The sequence below is a fragment of the Poecilia formosa genome, unplaced genomic scaffold, assembly GCF_000485575.1.
Source record: "Poecilia formosa unplaced genomic scaffold, Poecilia_formosa-5.1.2 Scaffold61, whole genome shotgun sequence".
Taxonomy (NCBI): domain Eukaryota; kingdom Metazoa; phylum Chordata; class Actinopteri; order Cyprinodontiformes; family Poeciliidae; genus Poecilia; species Poecilia formosa.
This window is the reverse complement of record NW_006800000.1, coordinates 503,603-523,453: the sequence shown is the minus strand read 5'-3', so window position 1 is coordinate 523,453 and position 19,851 is coordinate 503,603. Positions and strand designations below refer to the sequence as shown.

At 41.2% G+C, this 19,851-nt stretch overlaps 1 protein-coding gene across 10 annotated transcripts in view; it reads left to right on the top strand.

The window, feature by feature from the left end:
• The window catches only part of tjp1a (tight junction protein 1a), a 111,485-nt gene that overhangs the window by 71,184 nt on the left and 20,450 nt on the right, over positions 1-19,851 (top strand). For all 10 annotated transcript variants that reach the window (XM_016672451.1, XM_007554036.2, XM_007554033.2 and 7 more), the window contains 10 exons: positions 10,370-10,426; positions 11,457-11,581; positions 11,689-11,791; positions 11,926-12,247; positions 12,661-12,764; positions 13,191-13,359; positions 13,524-13,656; positions 17,961-18,100; positions 18,381-18,486; positions 18,725-18,875. In XM_016672451.1, coding sequence (XP_016527937.1) covers positions 10,370-10,426; positions 11,457-11,581; positions 11,689-11,791; positions 11,926-12,247; positions 12,661-12,764; positions 13,191-13,359; positions 13,524-13,656; positions 17,961-18,100; positions 18,381-18,486; positions 18,725-18,875 — 1,410 coding nt within the window. The remainder of the gene's footprint in view (positions 1-10,369; positions 10,427-11,456; positions 11,582-11,688; positions 11,792-11,925; positions 12,248-12,660; positions 12,765-13,190; positions 13,360-13,523; positions 13,657-17,960; positions 18,101-18,380; positions 18,487-18,724; positions 18,876-19,851) is intronic.

Here is a 19,851-nt window from a genome sequence, read left to right as displayed (position 1 = left end):
TCTACAAGATTAACTACTCGTTTTAACGTTTTAGATGTGGCGTATAGACTTAATAGGGTGGTTTGCAGTGCTGTAAAAATGTCACTTTACAGATTAGTTTTTGCTTTTGTTGTCACACAACTGAGGCCAGCACACACATTTTAATTTTGGAAAAAGATAACCTGAGGAGATACAAAATGCAGTTTCCATATGATTTAATTTAAAAAGAGAAAAGACTTGATGTAAAAAAGTAAACGTATGTAAAGCTTCACTCTACATTGCAAATATGTCATTATTACAATATCGGTGTGTGCACCACTTATTTTGGAACAGACGGTTTGAAGTGCAGTAATTTTTGGTCAGTCTATTCAATGTGAAATAAACATGATTTTTACATGCCAGTGTAATATTCAGCCAGTTCGATGGAGCCTGTTGGCACCAGGTACTCGCACTGACACAAATGATATTGCCCCAAAATGCTAAAGGTCAGAGTGATGGAAGCACAGATGAGAAAGAGAGGAAATAGGCATATATGACAGCTATTATCATCATCATAAATGATCAAATTTCTGTGATTTATCACATTTAAAGTTCAGTTCATTTTTGTTTGCCTGACTCAGGCCTAAGTACTGTTGGATCTGTGGGTTCAATAAAGTACATTAATAGAAAGCAACTCATCACAGCCTGACTTAAAGCAATTTATTACAGATGAGACACACAGTCTTGACACCTAGTAGTCTGGAAATGGTCTGGACAATCAAACATGGTGGAGATAATGTGATGGTCAGGGCTGCTCTCCTGCCCCACAGATTCGCATCAACCATTATTTATACTCTATATAAGAAAATCCTGCAGAAAGTTGAACAGTAGTTCAAGACCATCACCTCAGACATGACAGGCATTAAGACATCAAAATGCAGAAGAAAATGATGTAGAATAATTTAGCAAGCTACATAAATATGCTAGTTCTTTTTAAACATTTAAAATAAAATCTTCTTATATATTCTAGCTTTTTAAAAAAATAAAAAACAAAAACTTTTTGCTTCTTTTTGAAGTTCTCAATTAGAAATCTTGTGTAAATGCTGCCTTAAAATCGACTTATCATTTAAAGTCTGTGTTGATACTTACTGTAACTGTGTTTAATTTAATTAGTGTTGATTAAATGCCACGATAAGACCCACATGAAGGATTTAGAGCTCAGCTTGGGAGCCACATCATGTGTGGAAAGCTCTGCAGGGTTGTAGATGCAGCACTCTTTACTCAGGATTTCATTACGCTGCCTGAATGTAACCTTGTCCATGTTAACTGTACTAAACCAGAACAGTTGCTTTCTGTTCTGGTTTAGTACAGAACAGACAGAACAAAAATTACCTTAACTGTTAGTACAAATTTGTGATTAGAAGAGATTAATGTGAAACTTGGTTTGACTTATCTTGGTTTATATGCAACTATTAATGTGAGTCATGAGTGCAGCTTGAAATGTTTGTTCTTAAGTACTTAGCAAATACATCCTGGCAACATACTGTATGCCACAACACATGTAACCTCCGGTTTCTGTTGATCAGTCCTGGATGGAAAACAAAACCGTAACCATGCAGCGCTATTACTGCTGCACATTGTAAATCCTTCTTCTCCATTGTAATTGAAATCAGTATTTTTCTATTTTAATCCAACAAAAGAATTTCACTGTTTATCTGAGGCATCGTTCTTATTTTGTGCACTGGGCTAGTTTTACAGAAGAAGTTTAAAAAAAAAAAGGCTGGGAAATGGGGGTGTGGGGGGGGGAATGAAACGGAGCAAGGTTTTGGCTGAAACTGCATGAAGTGAGGGAAATTGTTAGGAATGAGGAGAGAGCAGAGGGAAAGAGGCGGAGCCTCATCGTCTTATCTGCACATTCCTGAAGACTGTGTTCGTGCCCGTGTGTGTGTGTGTGTGTGTGTGTATGTGAAGGGAAGGGCCAGCAGGGAATGCTGATAGTTGTGTGTATGTTGATTGGCTGAATCCAGTTCCAGAGCTGGATCTGGTTGACATGCTCAGTGCACTGGCTCAGAGTTTGTTACAACAGTCACAAAAATAAATCCAGGTCTCTCTGTATGTGTGTGTGTGCGCGTTCGTGCGCATGTGTATGCCTGTGTGTGTTGCATCGTTAGTCCTAACCAAAGCTCCCAGATGGAAAAAAAAAGGCTATCACCTATGTGTCCTTGCAGAATTTAACACATTCCCATCACATTTGTACTCCCTCTTATCAGGTAGCCTGCACACATAGTTGTAAATAAGTTAAAGTAGGACAACCAATAAACGTGGCTATGAAACATGTTTACTGGGATCATCTCACAAAACTGTCCCTCTACTCTGCCAAGACATCAAAGATTTGTGGGCTCATTTTGTTATGTAATAGGATCTCATTTGAAAAGGGCAACAACAGTTCACGTATAGCCAATCCCAGCACTGTTTCTTCTAATTCTACACACCCAACTAAGATAATTAAACTCCTCCTTCTAAGCAAAAACATCTGTTAGCCCAACCTTTTGTGAGAAGAGGTTGAGAAAATCCCATAAGAAAAACCTGCTTTCCAAGAGGTGTTTGAAACGTGTGAGAAACCCAAATCTCTCGGTCAACCACTAAGAAGGATCGTGGAAAAACTAAACGGAAAAAATCAAAACCGAACCAGAGGTTACTGTTCTCCTCTGTGACCTCGACGCTTCCCGTTTCTCTGGGCACAAAAAAAAATTAGTGTGGTTGAGCTGAGATGACTTTGCTGCTGGATAAGCCGCCCAGGCAGGGGTAGCCTAGCCTAGCTTAGCTTTGTGTGTGTGTGTGGGTGAGCACTTGCTGCTCTATCGTCAGTGGAAAAATATCAGCTGACCAAGACCTTTAAATAAACATGGGAATTTACATTTCAGTGGGATGGTAAGCATATTAAATACTGCTACTTTTAAAAATCTGATACGTCGAACTATAGAAACAAAAAGACAAAACCACAAAAAGTATATGCAGAGAAATGCATGATCTTTTACATTGGAAAAATGTGCAAAGTCAGCATGAAGCCTGTATAAGTAACAGGAGGATACGGTATAATTCTCATCCCAGTGAGAACTCTTATTAGCAATCCCAAGAATTTGTCTTAAAAACAAACCCCCTCTTCTAACGGAAAAGACAAGAGAATATGCCAGTGATGCATTTCAAGCATTAGCAAATCGCAACAAAACATGACTGGAAGTCGGCTAAAGCTTATCTTGCCACCACACAGTGAGCAGCATGATAAGGGTAGAAAAAAAAAAAAATCTCAAAACCACTGTGCTGGTTTGCTGCAGCACAGGCACTCTGGGAATATTTACTCTTTAAAACAAGCATTTGACAAAACAATTAGACAAGATCAAGATAGAGTTTTCTGGCAAACGCACTCCTGGTGAATTTGGCTTGAAACAAATGATGAATAAGGTAAAACTTTCTTATACCCCTGTTTAAGTATGGTGGTCAATCTGGGATGTTTGTAGGCACTTTGCCTTCTTAAAGCCCTGGCAAGCTTTTTTAGAGTGCCTGGTATGAAGAGGTCTTGGATTTGTTTTTCATAAAAAATCTGCAGCTGTGGAAATGAAGCATCATTGAAAGGTTTGACAGGATGATTATCCAAATGAATACTGAACACCGGCATCTTGAGGACTGGATTTGGACACCTGTGATCTGGAGAGATTGTTCAGAGATCAATACTCGAGTTCTGTTCCATCCGTCCGTCTGACGGTCCACCCGACAGCTACAGTGGACCTCAGAGGAAAGCATCACTCAGATTAACGTTTTAATCCAAAACCCCCAGATTATAGTTTTTTTATTTATTTATTTATTTTTTATTCCCATCCTCACCATTCTAGTAGCGAGTGTCGGATCATTTCCAGTCAGAGGTGTGCTTGTCAGAGTGTGTGATCGCTGTGTGTTGTACTGTTGGGGAGTCCTGGTGGAGTCCTCCACTGCCTCACAGAGCTGTGGGACAGAGCAGTGCTGCTCTTTGAAACTAATTAACTCAAGCACATTTGAGCACGTCAGCACAGCAGTACATCACTGCTGACTGAGGCTCTGCATCATAATCATCATCTTCGTCGTCATTTGCCTATTGGCTGTTTGCCCACCGCTGCATGTGTGTGTGTGTGTGTGTGTGTCTCTCTCTTCTCTCCTGTCGCACGAGCAACCTGCCCTAAAAAAATGGTTACTGCTGAGTTCATCTGTTTAACACTTGAGGTGACAACAGCTATTTTGTGGACGTTGTTATTACGGTATGCTGCATTGCTCTGCAGTCTAATCTGAAAGACAGAATGTAAAAGCTTACATTAGAGGCTTAACATGGCATGTTTTGGCTGCTGAGTGCTTGCCCTCCAGGAAGAGCATGTGTGTGTCCCTAATTATGTTCTTTTGAGTATGCTCCTCCTTCTTCCTTTGAGTCCAGTAAAAGTGGAGATTTAGTGTCCGTGAAGCCAGTAGTTATTCCTCCTCATGTCTCTCCTGTGTATTTAAATAAATGCACAGTTGGTGCTCTTGTTTTATGCAATGACCGTTCGCTATCTAAGAATGACTCAAAGTGAGATATCGGGCCTCTTTTTAGGCTGCAGGTCACAAGCCGAGGTTAACTGAATTGGGAGAAGTTTCCAATGGTTTGGCCCACGATTTCTCTGGAAGCAGGCGCTCTTTCCTGCAAACAGGAAGCGGAGTGTTTTCCTGTGTGTGCTGTGACTGCTCTTGCTCACATCCTGCCTCTGGCTATCAGAGAAGTCCAGACACATTGACCTAAGGCTTTGTCAGGATTTTGCCTTGCACTTGTCACCAAGACATTACTCTGTGTAGCCTGTTGCGCTGTATTTATCTCCACACACCTCTAAATATAACTTTGTGGGGGATACTTGAACAAATTGCTCTGACTCCCTCACTTGATGTCAAGAAGCACAAGTGCTGAGCTGTTCACTTTTTTTTTTTTTCCCTCAGCCTCACCCCACATATTCCTCCTTTGTGTTTGTATCAAAAAGAGGTTTTTGGATTGAGTTTTTGATACACCCACAGCACGAAACATTCCTGTGGTTCCAATAAAGGGAAGGTGGAAGAATGGAGGCGGTGAGTAATGAGCTAGTGTACAACAGCTGCATTGGTGAGGCACTGACACGGAGCTTGTTTTTAACTTTTCCTGAACTCCCTGGAGCTTGTGTTTTTACTCATAGGATGACCTCATTGTCACCTGTTGCTGCGGTGCCTGTTTAAAAAAAAAAATCCTGGTTAGTTTATAACAGGAAAGGGAGACTAAATTTAGTTTCGGGATGTAATTGACACCTTATGTCCCGAGATGGTGTACAATCCAAATTCTCGTGTTTGTGGTTTTCTCTGAATGCCTACAACTCCTAAAAAGTTGGTGCTGTATGAATGAATTTGGTATAAAGTTCACACCTTCGTATAATAAAAAGTTCAGTTTATTTTTGAAATCATCCAAAGCGGAGATGCACCAGTCAGCTATAGATTTGAACCAATTTTCATCTGATTGGATCTGATCAGCAATCCAGACTAGAAAACTATTCATTAAATCAGTCAAAACTAAGAACTTCTGCTACTTTCTGTTTGCAAACCAATTACCTACTTTGATTTAAATCTTTAGCTCAGATAAAGGTTAGAAGTATTTGCTTTGGTGCATATTTAGAGATAATTTTGTTATAGCTTTAATACTCTTATCAGCTTCAAACTACTATCTCTTCCAAGGACATGCAGCACATTTTTCCATCTTTCATAGAGAGAACAACATCTGAAAAAGCTTCTCGAAGCTGAAAGATGGCCAGAAATCTGTGTTGGCCACAAAAAGACTAAACAAATAGGCCTGTCGCAGAAACATATTTTGTTGGACGATAAATTGTGCTAGTAATTGTAGCGATTAATTTTCATGCAACGTATTGATAATGGCATAATAATGCAAGTTTATTCTCTCAAAGACCAATAAACTTTGATTTTGTAAAGAACACTGGAACAGAAAATGAAACACAACAACCAAAATCAATAAACAAAACGGAAGTAAAATACACACACCGAAAACATAAACACAATGCATTATGATATCTCTGTGAACAAAGTTGCCCTTCAGAATCATCAGAATAGAAATTATTGAGGTCCTTTTTAATTTATCATACAATTAACTAATTAGTTGATTAATTGCTTACTGCGCCAGGCTTGCTAATCAGTGCGTCTCTTGTCTACATGCAGCAGGAAACCAAAGTGCGAGCTGAAGGGCTGCATGTCCTGAGTCCATTAATTATGCAGCAGACAATTATTGTCCATTTCATCATTAACTTCTACCTACTCGGTTCATAGCTATGCCCAGAAAAGCCGGATTACTCTCTGTCTTTGAAGAGCTGGAGTGTGCCGTTATCGTCTCTGTGTTTCGATGGGGAAGGCAGAGCTGCAGCTTGCACAAAGAGGCCCTGTAGAGTTAGATTATGGCTGGTTTCTGTTTGTGCGCGCGCGTGTTTACGTGTGTGCGTGTGTGTTGCACAGACAAATGCATATGTGTGTGATTTGATGGTTGCCCTTTGTTTCCCTGCCCTGGGCCTTGCTGGCCAGTGCTCAAGCCTGACTAATATGCATGTAAATACACTATGCTGCCGTCAGTTCACGCAACATCAAGCTTACCATTGTTTCACACAACTCTGTGACTTCAGAGGTAAACCTCATTCTTTGTTGAACTCACTGTTTTTGCTATTGTTATGATGCAGAAAATGTGAGGCCCTCGTGTTTTAGTTTGTTTGGCCCTCCCCAATATTCAAGTCTTTTTATATTCTTGTAGTAAAGTACATGTCTTCAATTCACAAAATATAGCATTTTGTTATTAAGTAGTTGCTTTGAAAGGCTTCATGCTTGGTGGACAAGTTGGGCGATTAAACAAGTCATCATTAGTGTAAACCCACTCAGTGACTTTAAAACAATGTTAAATATTGTCTGTATCTGGTAGAGACCTAGTTGACATGTAGCTGGATGTCTTCACTTTTGGCCTTTCATTCACACAAAAACGCTGTTTAATTTCACTAAAAATAATTATCTATAGTAACTCCAACCAAAGTGGAGATTTTAGAAAGCTCTGTATTTGTGTTGGCGTGTGTACCTGGGAAAATTGATATTTTGGGTGCTCTTTAAAAGTTCAACGTATAGTCCCTAACAGAAAGTTTTGGTTGTTTTGAAGCAATCGAATTGTCTGACATAGGCTTTAGTTTTGCACTCCACTGCTCTCTATGCCTCTGGCATGTTTAAAACGACACTCGGAGGTGGATTTGTGTGGGACTGTGTGGGTGAAAACCTCTCTGAAACTCATCCTGGGTCCGATATTTTTTCAAATGATGTGGCCTGACTGTGGGTGATAAATTGACATTGAGGGGAAATGCCTCCTTACTCTTTCAAGCATACATTAACTCCTTTATGACTCAGACTTCTTATTGTATCCCCTCCCTCACATAGTTTATGATCAGTGTGTGGAAGTCTCAGTTTGTACAATCTTTTCCGACTAATTGGCACTGAACATTTTGTACCTTTTTTAAAAGAATGAAGAATATTATCTGCGACTGCCAGAGAGAATAAACTAATAGGTACTGAGAAGGTCTATTGCCTTCTCAGTGACGGAGACATGTAGCTCGTCATTGGCTACTTTATATTAAAAAATAAAATAGAACATTACCCCATAACCCAAGTTCAACCCATAGTTCAGTCCGAGGGACAAGACCACCTGCAGGTCATATGAGCCCAACACGCTGTTGTTTCTCATGGCGTACCCCCTTACTGTCTGCCGGGGCTAGTGGATGAGTGAATGGGTGAACGGATGGATGAGTATATCACAAAACACTTCAGAGGAATGGATGCGTTGAGGAATGCCGTGGTTAAATGGGTCAGGTCCCCTGACACAATGGTGGCTTTACTGTGTGATACGTCGGGGGCAGATGGGAGGGTAGAGAGGGGGAACACACCCATGGTCTCCGTGCCAATTATGGACATAAATAACTTCCTCGCAGAGCTGCCATGGAAATTAGGGTCAAAGGGTTAACTCTATGTCCAAATAGCTTAGGTGGACTGATTAATTTCGGTGAGTAGAAGTGGGGAACAAAACAGACCTGTTAATAGTTTAGTATGAAGCAGTACCACTGTGCTTGAGATTTTCAACTGCATAAGATGACTGTGAGTAATGTATTCAAACTGGCACCAATCAAGTTTTGGCTCTTTAGGCATTCCTGAATATTTTCCACACTTTGTCACGTCGGATTCTCTTTCTTCCTGTTTGTTGTCTGTTTCCTTACAAAGCTGCTGTATTAAATGTCCCGACCTGTCAGCAAACACCAGACGCTCTTATCAGGTGTCTCTCGATCCCCACTGCAGATGGCTGTTGTGCAGCGTGCAGCTCCAGTAAACTGTATATTTAGAATCGGAGAAGGTGATGACACTAATGACCATGGTGATGTTGAAGATGACGGGTGAGAAGGTTTAAAGATTAGGTGTTGATTAGAGGGTGAGGTGGCAAGATTATCACGATGACAGGGTGGACACATGACATGTTATTTTAAATGGCCGAAAGCAGCGGTAAATTAGTACCCTTTCCATGTGCGCTGGTGTTCGTCTTGAACTCCGCCACAGACGGTTCTACCTTCACTCCCTGCAGGCAGTCAACACTTGCTTAATCAGCAGAAGAGAAGTCGAGTGAAGCTGTAATTTAAAGGACGATGTAGTGTGCACCCTGGATGTTTCTGCTGCTTGATCAAAGTGTGTTTGACCTGCTATTAATAATAGAAAAACAGTCTGATGACTAACATTTGCCTTGGAACCAACATTAAAAATTGAAACATAGAAAAATCAGAAAGTTTACCTTTGACAGATCAAACACTTTATGTCCGTTTTGCCCCCCCCTTTTTCATTAAATGCAAAACACCATTTCAGCTTTTTGCATGCAGATCTAAAAGTGAAGGGATCTCTATGGATACGTTCACACCAGCCCTGATTAGTTTGCTTTAATTGAAATTCCAGTTTGTTTGGGGAGATGTGAATGTGTAATCAAGCTCTAACGCAGACCAATAAAAGCGAACTCTGGTCCGTCTAAAAAGCTAGGTCTTGGTGCGGTTGAAGTGAGATCTGGTGTGTTTCAAATGCGAATGTGAACGCCAAATGGACTGGAGACCGCTCCAAAAGCAGGAAGCAAACTACAGCGTAGGGCATTCTGGGTAAATAAAACTAAAACAGATGTGTGAGTCTAACGCTAGCGGGAGAAATGGCTCATTGTTTTTTTGCCAAAAACAAAAGAGAATTCCTAGAATATCTGATGTCACTCCATTTTTGTTTGCATTGTGTGAAGAGGAAAGAAGTTTTCATGTTTTTTCCTTCGATAGTTCTTGTTGCAGCGCCACCCACAGACGAGGAGGTAAACAGGTTTTTCCCAAGGGCTTGGTTCGTTTGACGAAAACTAACCGCACCTGTTGAAAAAGTAGCAAATGTTGCAATTTTGATCCAGTCAAATGTGAAAACATTTTGACAAATTTTATGAAATAAATAATTTTTTTTATTTTTTATTTTTGTATTACAATGACAATCCATCAAAGGGAAAATTGTCTGATGACAATCTTTGGCTTATTTTGTTCCAATTATTTGATTTAAAAAAAAGATCATATAAAATATCACGTTGCCCATGTTTTTACAAAAAAAAAAGTCCCTAGGAAAAATACTGGTCAAAATTTAAATTGGCAGGTCAGATCTGCCAGGAAAAACATGACTGGTGGGTCTCTGCTTAAAAATTTTTTTGTTGAATTATAGCTTAATCATGTACGTGTTGAAAGCTCTTTGTTTTTTTAAGAAGTAAAAAGAGAGGCTTATTGCTGGATCCCTTTTCAGGAAAAACTGACCAGCTTGGCAGCCTAGAGGAGCAGATAACTACCTCAGTTGCTTCAGTTTTCCCATATCACCTTGCCAGGAATAATATTGGAGTGTTAATTCACTCGGTGGGATCCCAGTCAACATCTGACAGGTTTCTAACCAGGCTGCTGTCACTCATAATATCCTCAGGCTTTGCCGCTTAGGCGTAAAATGATGGAAGAAACGTGACAGATAACCTTGTTGTGCTGTAGTTACATCTAGTTCACAGCTAAATCAGGCTAATGGGATTATATAAATAAACAAACTACAAATCTAAGTAACTGCATTTGGTCTAATTATGTCAAAAATAAAGTTGTGTTTACATTTAGTACTTTAACGTACTATGATTATATTTAAAAGTTTTTTTTTTTTCTATCCAGCGCACTTGAGTACTTTACCTCCAAAAACAGAAATATGGATTATATTCGTGTGTACTGAATTAGCTCGCCTTATGATACTGATTCTTTTTGTCCTCTGTCTTGTCCTGCAGAGTGCAGCAATGGAAGAAACAATAATATGGGAACAGCACACAGTGACTCTTCACAGGGTAAGTGTTCACAACTTTCTAATCCACTCCTCTCTATTGTCTTCTCTCTCCCTGTCTTTAGCTCTTCCCTTTTTTTTTTTCCTCGCGGCTCCTTTTCTGTCCTCCTCTGTCCATCCGCGTCCCTCCTCGCCTGCGCGCAAAGACGCTCAGCTTCAGGAGCAGGATGTGCGCTGGTAAAACAATAGTCAGGGAATCCAGATGGCAGGAAACGAGGCTAAGGAAGATGAAAACCAGCATCCTTTTCCTTGCTCATTTCACTTCCTTCCTGGCAGCTCACTTTTCTCCTTCACGAAGCTCCAGACAAAAACAAAAAAAGAGTGTTACTTTGATTAGTTTACTTTTTGTGCCGTGGTCGTGATAGATTGAATTGCCTCGCACTCTTTCATGATTGCAGGGTGTGATCAGCATCTTCAGTCGAGCAATTAATCTTCAAAAACCTTGTCTTATGGCATCCCGGATCTCTGACTGCGCTCAGCATTAAGACAGTAAACCCAGCTTGGGCGAAGCTGCTGTATCATGGGATTGAAGCAGAGCACCTGTCTAGACTGGCCTTGCTTGCAGTAATCTAATTAGTAGCGGCTTTGTTGAGGCTGAAGGAGCGGCCCAGTGTGACCTGCACTTCTCAGCCTCGCCGCTCTCCTACATTGTGGATGTGAGATTTGGCCCTCGCTTCACACGGCTTGCTCTCTTGGCTGTGTGTTTGCAACATCAAAGAATAAAACACTGCTGAAGATTTGCAGTGAGCTTTGTTGCTGTGAATTAGCTAATGTTGTACGTTCCTCCTTTATCACAATGAAGGGTGAGCACGCCATTCTGCGTTAGCGCTACATAGTGTTAGAAAAACATTAACTTGTGATTTTTTTTTTTATTGTGGAATATTGTAATAAACATATTTGTTTATTACATTACATCGTGCAATATTAAGAACTTTGGTGAATTTGGTTTTTTTTATATTTTGCAGCTGTAGTCTGAAAGGCAATACATTTTGCAACATCCATCAGTCTTGTTGTGTGTGTTTCCATGCCAACAGGCACCTGGATTTGGGTTTGGGATTGCCATCTCCGGTGGACGAGACAACCCTCACTTCCAGAGTGGAGAGACGTCCATTGTTATATCCGATGTCTTGAAAGGAGGACCTGCAGAGGGTCTGCTACAGTAAGTGGCGGACTATTTCTTCTGGGGATGCACTGATATGAAAATTTGGGGAGATATCAAGATACAAGGCTTGAGGATTCAAACACCTCTTGTTTTATCCGTTTTAGAGAAAACGATCGAGTCGTGATGGTCAACGGCGTCTCCATGGATAACGTAGAGCATGCGTATGCTGTTCAGCAGCTGCGCAAGAGTGGCAAAAACGCAAAGATTGTAAGTTCAATAAATTTTGTAACTGAGGCATGTACTGTCATTATTAGTTGTGTCCGACTTGTTCCACATATGAGGGGAAATCTACTATCTTCCACCATTAACAATCAAAACACCTTTTATTTTACTTTTTCAAGACTATTCGTCGGAAAAGAAAAGTACAAATCCCAGTTTCCAAGCCCGGCGACAGGGAGACGATGTCCGAGCACGAGGAAGAGTACAGCGATGAGGACGACGGTTACGATCGCCAGGGCGATCAAAACCGCCAAAGTGCCTACGGGGGCACAAGCGGAGGCGCTGGCAGGCGTCACGACCGCGAGCGGAGCAACAGTGGGAGGCGGGATCACAGTGCCTCACGGGAGAGAAGCATCTCACCGCGATCTGATCACCGATCACATTCCTCATCTGCTCCTCCTAAGCCCTCCAAGGTCACCCTAGTCAAGTCCCGCAAAAATGAAGGTGAGATTGTTTTTTACTCCTGGGGTGTTTAAGCATTTAAGCCCTGTTGATTAACTTTAGCACATCTTTATCAGGGTCGCCAGAAATGTAGAGGATGTGGAATTCTGCAATTTAATTCTTTTCTGTGATGTTTAAAAGGCTCCAATAAAAACATAAGTTAATCTTGTAGTTTTTTATATCGTTTATCATAAGAGCTTGAAAAGCGTGAAGGCTTATCGGTGTTTTTATTCTCTCAGTGAGAATCGCTTTGCTCTGTGGGAGCACGTTTCCAAATGCGTGTGGAAATTAACATCAGAGCTTCAGTCTCTTCGCACTAGTTTGTGAATTTGAGTTTCACAAAATTGACGTGATTGTTTCAGACTGTAAATAAGCTGTTACTCTAAACATGTTATGAATATCACCTTTAAAAACAGAATACGGTCTACGGCTGGCCAGCCACATCTTCGTGAAAGACATTTCTCCAGAGAGCCTGGCTGCCAGAGACGGAAACATCCGAGAGGGAGACGTTGTGCTAAAGGTGAGTCTTCACAGGAATTGGCCAAAATTGTGCAAAACGGCAGATTATAAGGTCTCTTTTTGTTTTCCCTTTAAAAAAAAAAAAAAGGAAAAAGTATTTCATCCTTTTGTTTTGACTGGCTAAACGTGGCTTGCACAGTGGGTTGAACTGTTGCCCAGTTTATATTAAAGTAAACCACATGTTCATGCAATTCTTGTTTTTATTCCTCTGCCTTTTCTGCAAGGGTATAATTTACCTTTCAACCTACAAAAACATTGCAGAAAACGCAGTTAAATAGTTAAATCTGCAGAGAAGAATTTAGGCGTGAGACTGGTATTCAGCCATATTTTCCCCTTTCATCAGTAGAGTGAGGAACACTGTGGACTCTGCCGTGTGTCTGTTTAGTTTCTTGTGCTGAAACTGCTCCTGCTCCTCCTCCTCCGGCAGATCAATGGCACCGTTACAGAGAACCTCTCGCTGATAGATGCCAAGAAGCTGATCGAGAGGTCAAAGGGCAAGCTGAAGATGGTGGTGCAGAGAGATGAAAGAGCCACGCTGCTCAACATTCCCGACCTTGACGATAGCATCCCATCGGCCAATAACTCAGACAGAGACGGTGAGACAACAGCCATGTAGCACCGCCTCGTTAGACGCAGCTGGTGAAGCATTTTATGACCTTTACTAGCAGTTCCACGGGATGCAACATTTTAAGCACTGTGTAAAACAAGTGAAGTGATTGTTTGCTTAAAACTAATATGCGATCTATCCTGCATTGGAAAGACATTTCAGAGATCCATTCGCTGACATCTGACCATTCCAACCGATCCCACGGGATTGGTCAATCGCACTCACCCGACAGGCCAGAGACCACGGACCTCCCCCGTCAATCCCCTCGGCAGATAAGCAACGGCAGGTAAGCGAGGCTCACGCTTGCCTGCAGATGTGGTGAATGGATGCCTGCAGATATGTGTGCGTGTGTTCACACCTAATCCATACATCATGTCCACACCCACAGGTGAGGGGGGGCGGGGGGGGCAGAGGGTGCTGAGTAAGCACCTTGCAGCTCTAATTCATTAATCAATATGTTGAGACGTAACACGCATAAACCATCGCGCTCCCCGTGGAGCCATCGGTGGCTTCCAGTAGCGCCTTTCTGTGGGACAGAAGAGAGCAGAAATCAATCCAGCTGCTGTTGGACTGCAGGCTTGTGTGCTAAACTCCTCAGCTTAGTGCTTTTACTGCTTCTTTGCTTATTTCCAGTGATTATCATTTCATCAACACATTTTGAAGGAAGTTTCTCTCGAGTTATCTTTTTTTATTTTGAGTGTGGGGGCAGTTGAACCCCTGAAGCACAGACTGTGCAGAATGTAGTTGGTAGGAAACTGTTTCAAAATGCAGTTTAAATGTTCCAACCTGGGTGTGGAGCAGGTTTATAATCAGCCTGATAAATGAGGATGTGGGAATGTAACAGACCAATGCTCTGTTACATTCCCACATGTAACAGAGCATGGGTCTGACAGTTCCTGATAGCAACTGCCATCAGTTGCTATCAGGAAATATGGGATGTTACTGATTTCTCTGAAGTGAGCAAACATTTTTTACTTTGTGGGTCATGCAGGAAAGGTTCTGAGGTCGGGAGATGAGCCGCTATATGTGGGGCATCAACACGCCACGTGTTTTTTTTAGTCGTCGTTTTTTTTTGTGTGTGGTTTTTTTTTTTTTTTTAACTATAACATATATGCAAATATTCCATGCAAAAAACTATTCTTAGATTACCAGAGATCTTTACTAGAAAACAAGTTGTTTATACTCGTTTTTGCATATTGGTCTTTTCCAAACTTTGCCAGCAAGATTTTATTGAGAGGTACAAGAACACTGGAAAGTATTCAAGTCAGCTGTATTTCATCCTCCTTGAACTGAAATTAGGTAATATAATTACCTCCATTTTTATAAGCTGTTTAGTGTACTGCATCTCAAGTCGCTTTGAATTTACAAAAGTAGCAAACTGCTATCATAAATTAGCTGGAAACATTTGTCAGGCTGATAACAGCCGAGACAAAGCAGGACATTTTCTAATCCTTACATAGCATCGTAGAAATGTGTATACTTGAGTAATAAAACAAAGACCTAAAGACAATTTAAAATGTGTTTGGATTAAAATTGTATGCAATAATGTTGAGGCTTCTAAGAAAACTTGCTAAAATATTCAATGAAACTCTTAAGTGGGAAAAAAAGAAATGTTTGTTTTTAAATCAATCTCTCTTCGTGCCTTTAAGTGAGTTAGATCTGTCTTGATCTTCACTTGTCGAGAAACGACTGCAGGACAATTGCATCAAATCAAGAACTAAAAACTTGAATCAAGGCAGGATAAGGACCAAAGTTGGTTTTTTTTCCTGCCACCATGTGCAGTGGAAAAAGATTGTAAGCTCAGCGCAAGGGGAAACATGTCATCATGTCACCAGGTCTCCATAACAAAAAAAACAATTTCTTTTTCTTTTTCAGGCGTCGGGCAGATGTTTACCAACGATGAAAATAAATGCAAACGGTGCTGGATTCTGTAATGGAAGTGCGTCCCTTAGTGTTTTACTGCCCTTGAATAACGGAGGGACATAAAAACAACTTAACTGAATTTGATTTTTATTACTCAAATTTCTTTTATACTTGCTGTTAAATCACGTAGAAACACAACCTTGTTTTTGTTTTGTTTTTGTTTTTTTGTCCAATTTTAGTGTTTTCCTAATATGGATGTGAATATGAATAAATGGATGCATGCTGATTGGAAAAATAAAACAGCAGGGAAATCTGTTATAGCTCAGTGATTTTAATGAAAAAAAAAATGAATTAATACTAGCTCCAGCTCTGTATTTATGGTTACATTTTAGGACTTATTGTATATTGCTTCTCTCAGACGATACGTTTGTGTTGCATTTGTCCATTGCAATGTGAGTTTGTATCTGGACAATATTGCATATGTACAAGCTGCATCGTTTTTCATTTTAATGCATCCCATTGAAGCTGAATTTATCTTTTTTTTTTTTTTATTTGAGCCTGTGATCCTGCTTGCTAGTACAGGCATAAACACACAAAATACGCACACTTACACACTGAAACATCTGCTGCTGTAGCAAGATGTCAGGTCAGTACGTCGCTGCTTGTTAAACTGGCTTTTTAGCTGCTAGTCCGTTCTGTCATTTTGAGTAGATTAACCTTCAGTGCAGCCATTTTATTCGGTGCTATGTTGTGGTTCTGGTGTAAAATAAGGACACTGTTGCTCAGATGGCGAATGGAGAATTCATGTCCGTTTATTTTGAGCTTTTTGCACAGCATGACCTTGACCGTTTCCATTAGCAAACTTTTGTAATTTGATGTTTTGAGGATTTTTGGGGATTTTTGTTCCTATTTGGTGACGATAATATTTTGCTGTCACTAGATAGATTGAAAGGAATGCTGCCGCCATTTCCCTGTTGAGGGGAGGGGGCTGAAAGAATTTGACATACTTCCCACAGTGCTTTGCCCCATCCCGGGTGTTTGGACCAGTCTGATTGGCTGGAAGGCTTTGGGGAATTCTTTTCACCAAAATGGAAAGCTGCTCCTGTTTTTTCTTGAATATGTCATTAAAAACGTTCTCGTCGAATGTTTATCAGCGAGTTTGCGTGCTTCCTGTGTTGCTTTTAAAAGGAATTGGGATCAAAATTTTCTGTAAGGCATCATGGTTCAACTTAAAGATGCGCACGTGTAAGTAGCATTTTATTGTGTAGTTTGTATTGTTATCATCTTGCTAATGTCCCTCTTTATGTTTGGGGAAGTCTGTTTGGTTTGTGTCACTTGTGCTGTCAGTTCTTTAAAGCGTGGACCCGGTTTTACTCTCATTCATCTTTTTTCAGTTTTTCCATCTTGTTTGATCTGTTCTGTACCAATGCTATGGAAATGTGCAAGCGAGGGGATGGAACAGAGGCTTCTGTCAAACAGCGTTTGTCAACGTAGCGCCTTTTTTTAGCAGCGTTCTGCTGCAGAAAGCTGAACATTCGGGCCACTCTGCGTTTCTCTCTTTTTGTCCTTCTATTGTGTTTTTTCTGCCCTTCCTCTTCTCACTCTGTTTTGATTCATGTTTTTTGGCGCACAGGGATGTACACACACACACACATACACACACACACACACTCACAGAGCTCGAACTCTGCTGTGTTTGCTCAGGATGCATCGCTCATTAACCTTTCTTCCTCCTCGACATTCCTCCTCTCTGCTGCTGTGTCGTCCCACTTGCATAAAAATCCACTGAAGATGTTTATTTGTAAAACAGCATTGTAGCGAGGAACCCAGGGACCTGGAAAAGAGCAACGACTGGCGGGAGGTGTGAAGGCTGCAGACGGTCATTTACGTGTAAATGAATGGACTCTTCCACGTTCGTCTCGGTGCGCCGTGTCGTATTTGTGACGATGTGCTTGTGGTCTGCGTGCACTTTCTTTGAAACTGCAGGAGGAAGATAAGTTTGGACAGGCGTGAGGGATGGTGTGTAGTGTTGTGCTGCTTTCACGGCCTGCACCTTCGTTCCTGTTCAAAGGCTTTTGCATACAACTCGAGTGCTGTGGCGGCAGGGAGTCATGTGATCAGACTGGCATTCAAGCATTGTCTTAAGCTGCATAGTTTTTCTATCGCATAACCTGCTGAACTCACACATGTTTGTTTATTCAGCAATGTTTCTCAGATGCCTGTAGTGTAGTGAAAAGTTACAGTTTGTCTTAGGAGTCTCTGTCGACTTCTTACTGTAAATGTTTCCACTCAGATTGAGATTTTAGTCTGCAATTTTGAAGGTAGTTGTACATTTATTCATTTTTCCTGAAAAGCAATAAGTAATACATCTTAACTACTTAAAATGGCATTGAATGTGCGGATTGCCCTTTTTTTTCATCAAGTTGTACATCTTTCTTTTAAATACTTATTGTCTTTTATTTTATTTTTTCTCCCCCTCCTAATGTGTCCTCTGACGTAGTCCTTGTACTGTGCAGTTTCCTTTTGGTTTGTTTCTTCTTCCTGCCAATGTCTGCACAGGACAAAGCTGCTAAACAAAGAGCTCATTTGTACACACACACACACACACACACACACACACACACACACACAAAAAATGAACCTCCAACTTTTCACCAAATAGATTGGTATAAACTGGTCTTTGTTGCTATTATAAGTCCTCAAAACATTGAAATGTTTTTGTTTCAGCTATCGGAGTCGAGATGAGGACCGCATCTCCAAACCAGGAGGCATGTCCACTCCGGTCAAAATCTTTGATGACGGCGTGTTGTCTCAGGCCAGCGACCAGGCCAGCTCCAGCAATGACAAACAGTTACCTCCCCTGCCTGGTAAAGAAACCGCTTGCTGTCAAATGGCTGTGTTTTTTTTGTTTTTGTTTTTTTTTTACTTTTACTTTGTTCATGCCTGAAATAAAATATATTTCAGTGTTTAATTTATTTATTAATTTTTTTTATTTTCGAAGATCATAAGTTAAGCCCTCCAATGTTTACAACTTATGCCAACATGCGTCCTTATCCTTTGCGCCATCCTTATTTCATGCTCCTGGCCCGGTATGCTGCAGCTGTTTTCAGTGCACTAACCCCCTCCCTGTGTTTGCATTCGCTGCAGAACCAAAGCCAGTTTATGCACAGCCTGGTCAGCCAGACGTAGACCTGCCTGTCAGCCCCTCTGATGCACCGGTGCCCAGCGCCGCTCACGACGAAAGCATCCTCAGGTAAACTAAACCATCCCGCTGTTTCTCAAGTCACTGAGCACATCTGTGCAGTAGCAGCATGAAGTTCATGCCAAATCGAGCGCACAGACTGTTCACATCGGTGATATTATCCTGAAAGTGGTCCGGATCTCTTAGAAGGGTTGTTTTGAAATCCTTTTATTTACTGACCTTTTTGTTCTCTTTTTTTTTTCTTCCTCTTCTTCTCCCTCCTGTTTTTTTTTTTTTTCTTCTTCTGCAGGCCAAGTATGAAGTTGGTCAAATTCAAGAAGGGAGAGAGTGTTGGGCTGCGGTTAGCAGGGGGGAACGATGTGGGAATATTTGTGGCTGGAGTTTTAGAGGATAGTCCAGCTGCCAAGGAGGGCTTGGAGGAGGGGGACCAGATTCTCAGGGTATGCTGCACTCCCTTCTCTTCAGCTCATGTTTTCTATTTATGGTCATTTAAGCACAACTTGCATTTGTTGCAGAACAAAGTTGTTGCACAGCTGGATTTTTGCACAAAATAACCTGTAAACATTTGACTATTTTTTTTTTTCAGAAGCAGACATCTTGTCTGAAACTAAAGTTTCAGTAACTATGATATCAGAGTGTTTTCAAAGTTGTAGCCGCTCCCTTTTTTCTCCCCCGAACCCACATGGCTTCAATGGAAAGAGCATCTGGTGTTGGTGCCAAGAAACAGACAACACATTGCTTCACGCTGAGTTTTATTTTAACAAGTGGCGCAACTATGTTGTTCACAGCCACAGTAGAACTATGTCTTTGCAAAAAAGATCTTGGGAATAAAGAAACAATGTATGTGTGAGTTTATGAGTCATTCCCTTGATCGGCCTCCTGTCAAAATCTCCCGTTGTTCCCAGAATGAGGACACAATAGAGGTCGTTCTTTCACTTCTGACCTCTGAACAGTTGACGGACTGTTCAGCTGAACACTAGTTTAACTCTGTTGATGGGATGACGGCAGCTGTCTTGATGCCACTGCGGGACTCGTTCTCTGACGTGTGTTTTTAGACCTGCTTTGAACCTAACTAACTAACTAACAGCGTCAATTTCCGAAATCTTTATGAAGAAGATTCCTACTGTAGGCTGCAGGCCTTATTTTGTGCCTCTGTGTGCTCCGCCGACTGTACAAACACATCTCTGAGACTTCCAGGACATTGTTTTCCCTCCTTAGGTGGTTTCCCTTTGGTCGCCGTGTGCTAGAGGAGATAAAGACGTCAAGCCCTACTGTTTCTGGGAAGGATAAAAGTGTCTTTTTGAGGTCCACTGACCCAGTCCATGTGTTTCTGATTCCCCTGCTGCCCCTCAAGCAGAGTCAATAAACAGAGCTTATTGTGTTTAGTGCAGCAGTAGGAGGCCATGACAGAAAGGC